The sequence below is a fragment of the Fistularia commersonii genome, chromosome 19 (assembly GCF_037954325.1).
Source record: "Fistularia commersonii isolate RoL2024-O1a breed Wild chromosome 19, RoL_Fcom_v1.0, whole genome shotgun sequence".
Lineage (NCBI taxonomy): Eukaryota > Metazoa > Chordata > Actinopteri > Syngnathiformes > Fistulariidae > Fistularia > Fistularia commersonii.
In genome coordinates this window covers 9360220-9371843 of record NC_141302.1, presented here as the reverse complement: position 1 = coordinate 9371843, position 11624 = coordinate 9360220, and the positions used below count along the sequence as shown (strand labels likewise).

General features: G+C 40.6%; 1 protein-coding gene across 1 annotated transcript in view; it reads left to right on the top strand.

Annotated features, from left to right (window-relative positions):
* Positions 1-7333: 7333 nt before the first annotated feature.
* dhx15 (DEAH (Asp-Glu-Ala-His) box helicase 15) overlaps positions 7334-11624 on the top strand; it is a 30359-nt gene continuing 26068 nt past the window's right edge. Inside the window, exons 1-2 of the mRNA XM_086166291.1 lie at positions 7334-7526; positions 9094-9409. Coding sequence (XP_086022417.1) covers positions 7519-7526; positions 9094-9409 — 324 coding nt within the window. The 5' untranslated portion in view covers positions 7334-7518. The remainder of the gene's footprint in view (positions 7527-9093; positions 9410-11624) is intronic.

Sequence of the window (11624 nt, the reverse complement as noted above, 5' to 3'; positions counted from 1 at the left end):
CCAAGAAGAGCAGTAACTAAGTCAGTTAAAACAGTTTTCCAGGTGGAAAGAACAGCGATAACATGATGTCATTAGACCCCAGATGATGATACTAATTACCTCATCAGATGGATGAAACCATATTATCAACCAGATGAGGATTTCATGAGCCAATATTTTGTCTTGTCACACACGTTAATATTTTTGACTGCCCGCAGAGCCCTTTCAGAAGGAGAAGACTATTTAAGAATTCTGCATCCCTACAAGGCAACTGCAAATACAATGAAGCTATGGTAACAGCAACTATCAATGTCAAACCCTACATTTAAGTAAGGCACTCGTCTCAACTGTTTCAGCGACACTGAAGAGATCACTGGTTTATATGAGCACCTGTCTTTTCTTGCTTTGCACTTTGCCGCTACCCTTTCTTTTTTGTAGACAGTGAAATAGTTTGTATCAAATCATATACCCCCACCAATCTTATATCACTATCAACTTTGTTCTGATCCACAGACCCTACTCATCTTTCCCTGGAGTCTGGATAGTGGGAAAGACCAGCCGGGTCACAGCCCTGCTCACCAGCTCTAATAAGTGTGACCATGGAGCCAGGGGGCCACTGCAGGTAGGGGGGATTTGACACCCCATCATTTCAGGATCCTTCAAAGATTTGAGGGATGGGGTGAACGGGGGCATTTGGAGCCTGCAGATTCCAGGCCAGGGTTAATTACTATACCAACTGGTTGCATCTTTCAGTGATGGTCGCTGCCCTTGTGATCCGTGTTTCACTCGCTCACCTTGCTTTTTTCCGCTTGCCCGAGTTTTATCATACAGCACCTGAGACACTCGTTGAGCCCTGCAGCCTCGCTCCACAGGGGCTGTGATTTGAGGAATATAACTTTCTGCTCTGTTGCTGACAAGGATGTTATTATCTGAGATAATAGAAGGGGAGTAGAACAGGGAGGATATGTCAGTCATCTTTTTCCTGTTTGTTTCATGTGGAGTTAATAATTTGAATTTATCATAAATCCTCCATGCATAACTGCATCGTTTGTTCAGTTTGCCCTCTTAAATTGGAATGGTGCTGCAGCAGTCTGCATTTTCTCATTACCGCAGCTGTCAAATCTAAATAAAGAATAGTCATCTTTAGATAGTTAAACTGTGTCCATTTAAAACTAGCCCAGCTCTGGTCTTTTTTTCCAGGAAAGATTGAATTGTTTTAACTGCTTTTTGTTTTGTTTTGTTTTGTTTTGTTTTGTTTTTTATAAGACACACGCGCACACATATACAACCACACAGTAAAAATGAATTGTTAGAGTTGTATGTACTTTGAATTTTTCATAAGCTAAGAAAAACTGTAAAACCTTACCCCATGCTTTACAATTATGGACCGAATTGGAATGAAAGCAATCAGAAAATAATTTTCATTGCAGTTAATTGAAAAAAAAAAAAAAAAAAGTTACACAATAATATCACCAGGAAATAAGCCTTAAAAAAATTGAAAACTTGAAAAAAAATATTGCTGAAAAAACTGCAGCATGGTGGTGCAGTAGTTTGAACTCCCTTACACATGAAGAAGGTTGCAGATTCAAGGATGTATGAATCAAGTTCTTTAACTGTGACCCTTATTAGAGGGGTTTTGTTGTAGGCCCAAACCAAGTTCAAACTGTAGATATAAAATTAAACTTAATCTAAGATTGACTTTTAACCTTAAAGGTTCCCGAGGGCACACCAATTGTAAGAATGGCCAAGGAGATCGGGTGCAGTTTGAGCTGGGAGGTGGCCACAGGACGTCGCCTTCACAGTCTGATTCTCTCACCCTGAACTGATGCTTGAGGACGAAAGGTTTCAGCTTTCTGTATTTGGACTCGCCCGGATGGATATATCTCCATATGTGGCTGTGTGATTGACAGGCAGCTCTCCATAGCTCTGGACTGTTGACCCAAGTACATCAAATCACCTTTATTTACACTGCATGTAGCCTCCACTTGGGACCTCTCATCCACTCACACATGTATTGTGTATGCAGTCTTGCTGCCACTGACGTTCATTCCTGTACCTTCCAGGGCATACCTCTACCTGTCTAGAATTTCCTACACCTGCTCCCTGCTCGCACAGCAGATAACAATGTCATCTGCAAACATCATAGTTCATGGAGATTCCTGTCTAACTTTATCTGTCACCCATCCATCACCATAGAGAACAAGAAAGGGCTCAGAGCTGATCCTTGATGCAGTCCCACCTCCACCCTGAACTACTCTGTCACACCCACGGCACATCCCACCACAGTCTTACAGCTCTCATTCCTGTCCCGCACCACTGTAATACTGCTACGCCACTCCAGACTTCCTTGTGCAATTCCACAATCCTCTCTTTGCACCCTATCATATACTTTTTGTCCTTCTGACCTTCTCTGTTCTTCCCTATCGACATTCTAAGACCAAACACCCCATCTAAACTACCTATTCTCCCTCTCTCAAAATAGATGTGTGGACAGGAGAGGGAATGGTGTGTGTGACCCTGTGGTCGACTGCCGACCGGCCCATGGTAAACCCTGCCTCACCCAATGACAGTTGGGATTAGCTCCTGCCCTTCTGCGTTACAGAACAACGATAACCTCACGCCGCTTTCCTTTATTTTGTCTCTAAAGGGGCACAAAAACTTCAATATAAGGTTGAATTGCTGTTGGGATAAAATATCATGCAGGATTCACCCGGCAAAAGGAGCGCCACAAAGCGAGCTTAATTAGCTTAACATGCCCGTATGAGATCAGATAAAAAGTGGTAAAGTATCAAGGGAGACCATAAAATTAATGAATGTCAATTACTGCTGCAAGTAGATGGCATTCAAAGTTTTATGTTTTTAATCATTACAAGTCTTTGTATTTAGCATTTAAATGTTTCCTATGGATAAAATGTGATATATATTGCAGCAATTTATTGCCATGGTGTTCCCTTTGTCCCTGACCAATCTCCATACAGGTCTGCCTTTCACCTCTCAGCACATCTGGAAGGAAGAGATCTATTCATGTAACATGAAACATGAACCTCTTTCCTGAAGTGTGGATTCAAATCGCATTAAAACTTAAACCAGGGTAAATAAAATCATATTTCAGAGATTTGCAAGGCACGCTCTCTGCGTGCAGCAAAATAATTCTCAGATGTCCCATTTCATAAAACCCCTTCGCTTTATAATGTTTCCCCGGTAGCCAGGAGTCATGTCAAACCTCTTGTTAATGCAATATTGGCACACACTGTGTGGCGTACTAATGCAATTGAAACACATTTCTTAATTTGCTCTGAAAACATTTTACTGAGAAAAGGGAGGTTCCTACAATATTTTTCATGTCTGTGACGGATTAACTATGTGTTGTTACTCATGATGTGGCTTGTTACGTGTTTTAGTGCAGTGTTACTCATGCTATTTCAAAACACAAAACAAAAGCTGTTTTGTAAGAGAAAATGAAACAGTACCAGTTTAATCCAAATATATTTATATATACATGTATAATCTTATAAATGTAGAGGACTAGAGGTTAAAATTATTAATTCACATGGAAGTTGAAGTACGATCAAATAGTAATACTCAAAAATTGTTCACTACTTAAGTACTATATTTGTACTTTCTTTCAAGCGGTCCAGACAGAGACGGTTTGGACATACAAAAGAGAAATAATGAATGCATTGGTTGAAAGATGTTGAGGTTAGAACTGCCATACAGGGGGCCTAGAGGAGGACTGAAGAGAAGTTGTGTGAAAGTAGTGAAAAAGGACATGCAGTTAGTTGGTGTAAAAGAAGAGGGTGCAGAAAATAAGGTTAGATGGAGGAAGCCAATTTGCTCTGGCAAAACCCTGAAGGTAGCAGCTGAAAGGAAAAGAAGAAGAGGGTGTACTTTTTCTCAAGCACTGAGTACTTTGCTCTTATGATACAAAATGACTTCCACATATCACAACACAAAAATATCTGCACACTTAGATCTTGTGAAAGCAAATAATCTATTTATATATTTGGAAACTCAAAGTGCAGCCACAGTTTCAGTTCAAATTAAAAAAATAATCTAAAATGACTACAGCCCTGAATATTCCCTTTTCTCCATGTTAGCCATAATCCTTTAAAACATAAATTGGACTCGGATTTAATAGGCCATGAAAGAGAGACAGACGGAAAGCCCCCCCAGTATTTTAAATTATCCTTGAATATTCGAGCATTATGACTTTGTTGTAACGTTGGCTTCTCTTTAACCATCCCCATCAATTCTTCAGCAATAAGCACTGAGCCATTGGCCATTATGCAGCTTTGTAGCAATGTCCAAGCTGTGTAATTACCTGTGTCAATGCAATAATTGTTGTCACCCACAGATTTTTCATCCCTTCATAATTGTGGAGATTGAAATACAGATTTTAGGGCAGTTCTAACAGAACCATGAACATATATTGTCGATTAGATACGACCCTCAAAGTGGAACGAGAGTTTGTTCATGTATGCTGAGTCCAAGAATACAGAAAAGAAAACTGAATGAAATTTTGATTTATCCTATTAAAGGTTAGGTCAATATCATTATATGAAAAAAATAAAGCAAATCATCATCATCAGCAGTACAAGCTAATATGTGTTGTTGAATATTATGTTATATTACAAACCCAAATTCCAATGACACTGGAATGCTGTGTAAAACATAACAACAAGTCACTTTCAACTAATATTCAGTTGAATACACTATAAAGACAAGGTATTTAGTGTTCAAACTGATAAACCTCACGCCTGCAACACATTCCAAAAAAAGCAGGGACATGGGCTTTTTTACCACCGTGTTACGTCACCTTTCCTTTTAACAACACTTAATAAGCATTATGGAAATGAGGATATTAATTGTTTAAGCTATGTCAGTTGAGTTCTTGCTCATTTTTGCTTCATGTACAACTTCAGCTGTTCAAAAGTCTAGTATTTCTGTTGTCGTATTTTGCGCTTCTTAATGTGCCACACATTTTCAATAGGAAACAAGTTTGCACCGCAGGTAGGCCAGTCTAGTACCTGCACTCTTTTATGACCAAGCCATGCTGTCGTAATTCGCGCAGAATGTGGCTTGGCATTTTCCTGCTGAAATAAGCAGAGATGTTCCTGAAAAGGACGCTGCTTGGATGCCAGCAGATGTTCATCCATAACCTGTATGTATCTTTCAGCCTTTATGGTGCCTTCACAGATGTGCAGGTTCCCCGTGCCATGGGCACTAACACACCCCCATATCATCACAGAAACTGGCTTTTGAACTTTGCGCTGACAGCAGTCCTGATGGTCCTTTTCCTCTTTGGCCCAGATGGCATGACGTCCATTATTTCCAAAAACAATCTGAAATGTAGACTCATCAGACCACAGCACACTTTTCCACTTCACATCAGTCCATATGAGGTGCGCTCAGACCTAGAGAAGCCTGTGGCTGATCTGGGTGTTGTTGATGTACGGCTTTGGCTTTGCATTGCACAGTTTTAACTTGCATTTGATGATGCAGCAAGGAACTGTATTAACTGACAATAGTTTTTTTGACGTGTACCTGAACCCACATGGCAATATCCTTTGCACAAAGATGCCAGCTTTTAAGGCAGAACAATCTGAGGGATTGAAGGTCACAGCATTCAATATTAGTTTTCAGCCTTTGCGCTTTTGCACAGAGATTCTCCAGATTCTCTGAATCTTTTGACAATATTATGTACCATAGATGATGACATCACTAAAATCCTTGCAATGTCATTTTGAGAAATGTTCTTAAACTGTTTCACTATTTGCTCACGCAATAGTTCGCAAAGTGGTGAACTGCACCTCACCCCTTACTTGTGAACAATGGAACCTTTTGGGGGATGCTCCTTTTATACCCAATTACTGCACTCACCTTTGGAATATTCCAAACAGGTGTTTTTTGAGCATTGCTCAACTTCCTCAGTTTTTCATTGCCTCTGTCCCAGTTTTTTGGGACTGAGTTGCAGACATCAAATTCAAGATGAATGACATATGAAAAAAAAAAAAAAACAGATAACTTTTATCAGTTTGAACAGTAAATATATTGTGTTTGGTGTGTATTCAACTGAATAACGGTTCAAAGTGATTTGCAAATCATTGTATTCTGTTTTTATTTACATTTTACACAACTTCCTAACTTCATTGGAACTGGGGTTTGTATATCATCCATCCATCCATCCATCCATCCATCCATCCATCCAGACATCCATCCATCCATCCATCCATCCATCGTCTGCCACTTATCCTGCACTCAGGTTCACAGGGGATGTTGGAACCTGTGATTGGGCGAGAGGCGGGGTACACCATAGACCAGTTGGCAGTCAATTGCAGGGTCATATATACAGACAACATTCACTCACTCATTCAGGGCAATTTTTCCCATTTTTTCTAATTAACATGCAGCATGTTTTTGAACTGTGGGAGGAAACCAGAGAACCAGGAGGAAACCTATGCAGACACAGGGAGAACATGCGAACTCCACACAGAAAGGTTCCCTTGTCAGAATCAAAGCAGGGTCCTTTGTTCTGTGAGGCCAAAGTGCTAATCACTGTGCCACCGTGCTGCCCTTTGTATATTGTGTTATAATACTTTTTATTTCAAAATAATCATGTGACTGGAGCCCTGGCACTGCAGTAACTGAAGAATTCTATTAAATCTAGTCTATTAAATCAGTAAATAAATTGCACAAAAAAGGTTATTTGCATTTTCATACAGGTCCCAAACTTGTTTGTTATTCTGAATTTCTGCAAAACAAACCAACAACAATCCAAATTGTCAAAGGGGTTGTGCAACCCACTCAGGGTTCATTTCTTGTAGAAAACTGGAAACAAACAATAACTTGGAAAACACATGGGAACATAGGAAATATGAATATGAGAAAGAGAAAAATAATGTGTTTTAAATATCATGCACTATTCTGGAAATGGAAACCTTTTCATGATCAGGCATTCTCAAAACATAATCTTATTTATCATGTTTACTCAGAAAGTTGGAAGCAAACTTTCTTCAAGTCATTTTGCAGCCTTTACTTCTTAAGCATGTTGCCCAAAGAAAAAAACGTTTTTTGAGAATTCAACATAAACCTATGAGCTATTCTTCTTTTTATTTGAAAGCTATCGATTGCAGTTTATCTCTTCCGTTTGAATTCATCGTGTTGGTCTACTGTTGCAGCGCCGGCACACAGTGCGATACACTGACACGCAGTGCAGAAGCCTGACTCCACTGTACACACAGGAGACCGCGAGGGCAAGAGAGGAGCAGTGCAAACACAAGCGCGTACGTAAGTACGTACGTAAGTACGTACGTACGTGTGTGCGTGTGCGCGCTCACACGGTTTTGGCGGTCACACTATTGTACCCTCCCGAACGGCAGGAGACCTTCCGCATCCTCCACCGCTTTCCGAATTGCTGCACCGGAGCTGCACCCACGGCCAGCATGGACGCCGCCGCGCACAGGCCACTGTGAAGCCGCTCTTGTCCGCCGGCCGTCTCCGCTTTAATTCCGCTGTTTAGTTAGTTTGTCCAGGATAACAATGATGAGGTAATAGCTTCCGGTTGCCATTTTCCCCCAAATTCACCTTTGGTGGTGGTGGTGGGGGTGTCGTTATATGGACGAAATAGCCGTGAAAGCGGTGTTTTCAGGGAAATTGATTAGAACCCTGTATCAGGGTTCGATTGTGGAGACCGATATATCTCGTTAATATTTGCATAAATAAACATTTATTGGACTTTTGGCGTCAGCGCTACCCGGCAGCGGTTGTCTTGGTTATTTATTTATTTATTTATTTATTTGTCTGCAGTCTAGCTCCTCCGTTTTTTGTCTGCTGCAACCCATAGCGAGTCCGGGGTGGAAAATACCAACAGTAATAGTGCAAACGGTGTCGCTCAGGGATGTGCTTACACACTGGCCCTCTGGGGAAGTGGGTATCGTAAGTTAGCCAGTTAAGCTAACTGCCAGCCCTGGCACAATAATAATGGCCTTGTCACCTACACGTGGCTAACGTGGCTAGCTCTTGGGAAGTTCATGCTATTTAAGCACACAAGTTGGGTGCAAGTTCACAATTATGACGAAGCATTGCCACCATATCATGGCATATTTAGTGCTTTACTGCTTTTGGCTCTATCGACCACAAAAGCTTTGTGTTAGATGCTCAAAATTATCCCCAGTCGGCTAATGCTAACCCCCTAGCGATAGTGCAGTTGGCTATTATTGTGAAGGCGGGCACCTAAAGATACATTCTTCAATGTCCAATATTTGCCATATGGGGGCACTTATGGCTGCGAGAGAACCTTGTATTAATCATTTTAATGCCCTTTCTCTACGGGCCCACACATGGCTACTCATATCAAATATTTGCAGACGAGTGTCTCTTTTAGTGACACTTAAGATTACCACCTCCATGGAGGCTCATACTGCAACATTTTCCTTGCCTTTCATAAGCTGCTTTAAATATCAGTAGGTAATAACTGTAACCAAATTTCTGATATATAAAGAATTTGGTTAATTTAAGTAATTTGTATATGATGAAAGCTCTGTTGTTTCATTTGCCCTCATAGTCAGTGGCCAAATTTTTGCTCATATTTCTGCTTACAGTATGAGTACGAGCATGTCATTCTCCATATCAGTCTGATTTGTGACCAGTTTTATTGCAAGAGCAGGCTGTAAAGCAAGGCTCCTGGGGTCCTTTAAAGTTGACTGTGGGACCTAAATAGTTTACATCATCATCTCAAATCAAGTCTGTCCCTGCATTTGAAAAAAAAATCAATCTAGTCTAATATATATTGTGGGCAGTTATTACATTCATGACCTTTCCACGCCACACTTCATTAGGCTATGCTTTTCCACATTGAATAAGAATGTGCAGTAACCTTTTCATTTGGTTTCACGAAAAATAACTTGACAGGCCCCAACATTTGTGCACTGTCGGATCCATGTTGTGCTTTTTATGTATAGTTTATTTGTGTTTCCCCTGATGAGTTTGAAAGCAATATTTTTGTAGGGTTTTTTTTTGTGCCTGCATCCATGCTTGGGTAATTTCATGGTTTGTGTAGTTTCTCTGTGGGGTGATATATGCAAACATTTAATCCATGCACCTTTCCCTCCACAGGCGTGACAGGGACAGAGATAGTGATAGGCGGTCAAAGGACCGAGACCGTGACCATTATCGAGACTATGACCGGATGAAGTCTTCAGGGATGACCAACTACCCAAATGCCAGCAGTGGAGGCTTCATCAGGCAACTCCCTGTCCAGCAGCAGATCAACCCTTTCACAAACCTGCCCCACACACCACGTTACCATGAGATCCTCAAGAAACGACTGCAGCTTCCGGTGTGGGAGTACAGGGAGCGCTTCAGTGACATCCTAATGCGTAACCAGTCTTTTGTGCTTGTTGGAGAGACCGGCTCTGGAAAGACCACACAGGTAGAGTTGCAGCAATGCAGTTCAAGGTTTTGTACATTATTTTTTAATGCCAGGCTAAATAACAGTGTATCTAGTAACAGAATCAAAAATGGTCATACATCATTCAAATCAGTTAATTTGACTGATTTCAAAACCTCAGAAATAATTCCCAGAGCAGATTTGCCAAACAATAACAAACAAAAGCCAAAGTGTATAAGAAATGGGTAACTGCTGCCCAATAATATCAGAAAAACAATAATAAAGAAAAACTCATGTTTTGCTCCCAATTCATCTCTGAATTACCACATAATCTAACTTAACATATGTATAAAAGTTTTGCTGGGGCATTAGTTGCTTCAATGTGCCTTGACAGAAATACATGTTTCTGAAATCTCACCGAAGGGCGAAAATAGCATTCTTTCACCTCATATAACACAGTTGATCTTTTTGATAGACTCGGTAAGGCACATGATTAGAGCATTCAGATATTGTAAGACTAGTGGTGATTCCTGGATCTGCTCCATTCAAATCAGTGTGAAGAACTATACCTTCAAAATTTCAAAAGATTCTATTTATGGACCCATATCCCAGTCATCCAAACCTGATGAAATTTGTTTCCATATTGAACTTTATTTTTGTAATAGTTTTGTATTGATGTAAGGTGCAGTTTCCATTCTTCCCTGTCAGCTTTATGCCCAAATATATTCATGTTGAACCCATCTACAAACAATCTGCTGCCTTATCGTCTCATACCCATGCTAAATAGCCAAAAGGTGTTTTTTTTAATGCTGGGAAATGTATATGGATCATCCTGTGGACCCAGGTTGGGGACCAGATTGGGGTGGTATTTGTTGTTGATCTGATAGTGTGTAGAAACTAAGATGCCGTGCTGTGAGACCACTGCAGTTTGTTCGCTGTTTGGAATTCCCTGGATAGTTTAACAGAAATTGGTTAGTCATAAGAGTGTGCATCTTGGGTTTGGAGAAGGGGGGCATGTGGAATTGTAAGGCATGCCAATGTGTGTGAAGTGGATTGGCCCAATCTAGTTGGGGATAATAGTTTGTTTTCCATCTGTCTTTCCCAGACCTCATTGCAGACTATCGATGTGAGTGAATGTGATGAATGGGGTGGTTTCGTGCACACAACTCTATGCATGCCCCCTATTATTTTCTCAGTTTTCGTTTTATTTCTGTGCATGACAGCTTTGGTTATATTGGGGTACTATATGGCAGGTTCTGTCGCCATTATAGTGTCCATAGGTTGTTTGGATATCTAAGTAGTTGTCCCTGATTATATCAGTGCTCTCGGTAAAAGAAGTAGTACTGTATTTTCCGCACTATAAGGTGCATCGGCTTATAAGGGGCACCTTCAATGTTTTCAAACTATTTTCATTTATAAGGCGCATAGAATCGAAACTACTGCATTATGCATTCACGAGATGAAGGTTTGCTAAAGGGAATGTCAACAAAACTGTCAGATAAGTCAGTCAGTCAAACTTCATTAATAGAATACAAACCAACGTTCTGACAACTCCATTCACTCCCAAAAGAAGTAAGTGTATTCACAATACAGTACTGTACGTACAAGTAGGTATTTGTGCCGCCTTCATTGAAAACAATGTATTTCCAACTCCACTTGTCACGGTTCAAAGCTTTTCATAAAATGAAAGCACCAAGAAGGACCACCGCTAAAGTCGTTTAAGTTCTTGTCGCTAGCTCGCGCTATTGCATTCAATCAAATAGTGACTGTAGAGACGCTTCTACTTGCTGCTCTCGGTTCAACAACCCACTGTTTGAGTTTGTCCTCCAACTTCGGCCATCTCGCTTTGTTTCCTTGGAAACTCTGTTAAGTCTTCTTTATTTGGTCCAGGTCATCTTGTTGCTTCCTCCACTTCTGTACCATTGATTGAATGTTGAATTCTATCGCTGCTGCTCTATTCCCATGTTCTACTGTGTGACTGATCGCCTTGAGTTTGAACTCAGCGTCGTGAGCATGTCTCTTGAAAAGTGCCATTTGGGGTCTTCATACACGCATAAGTAGTATGGGACTGGAATTCCCCTTTACTGTTTTTTACCTCTGCTACTTTGGCGATGCCGCCTGACTATGGTAACCATAATTAACCAATATTGATCCATGTATAAGGCTCATCGGATTATAAGGCGCACTGTTGGTTTTTGAGAAAATTAAAGGCTTTTAAGTGTGCCTTATAGTGCGGAAAATACGCTAATAGGATTTC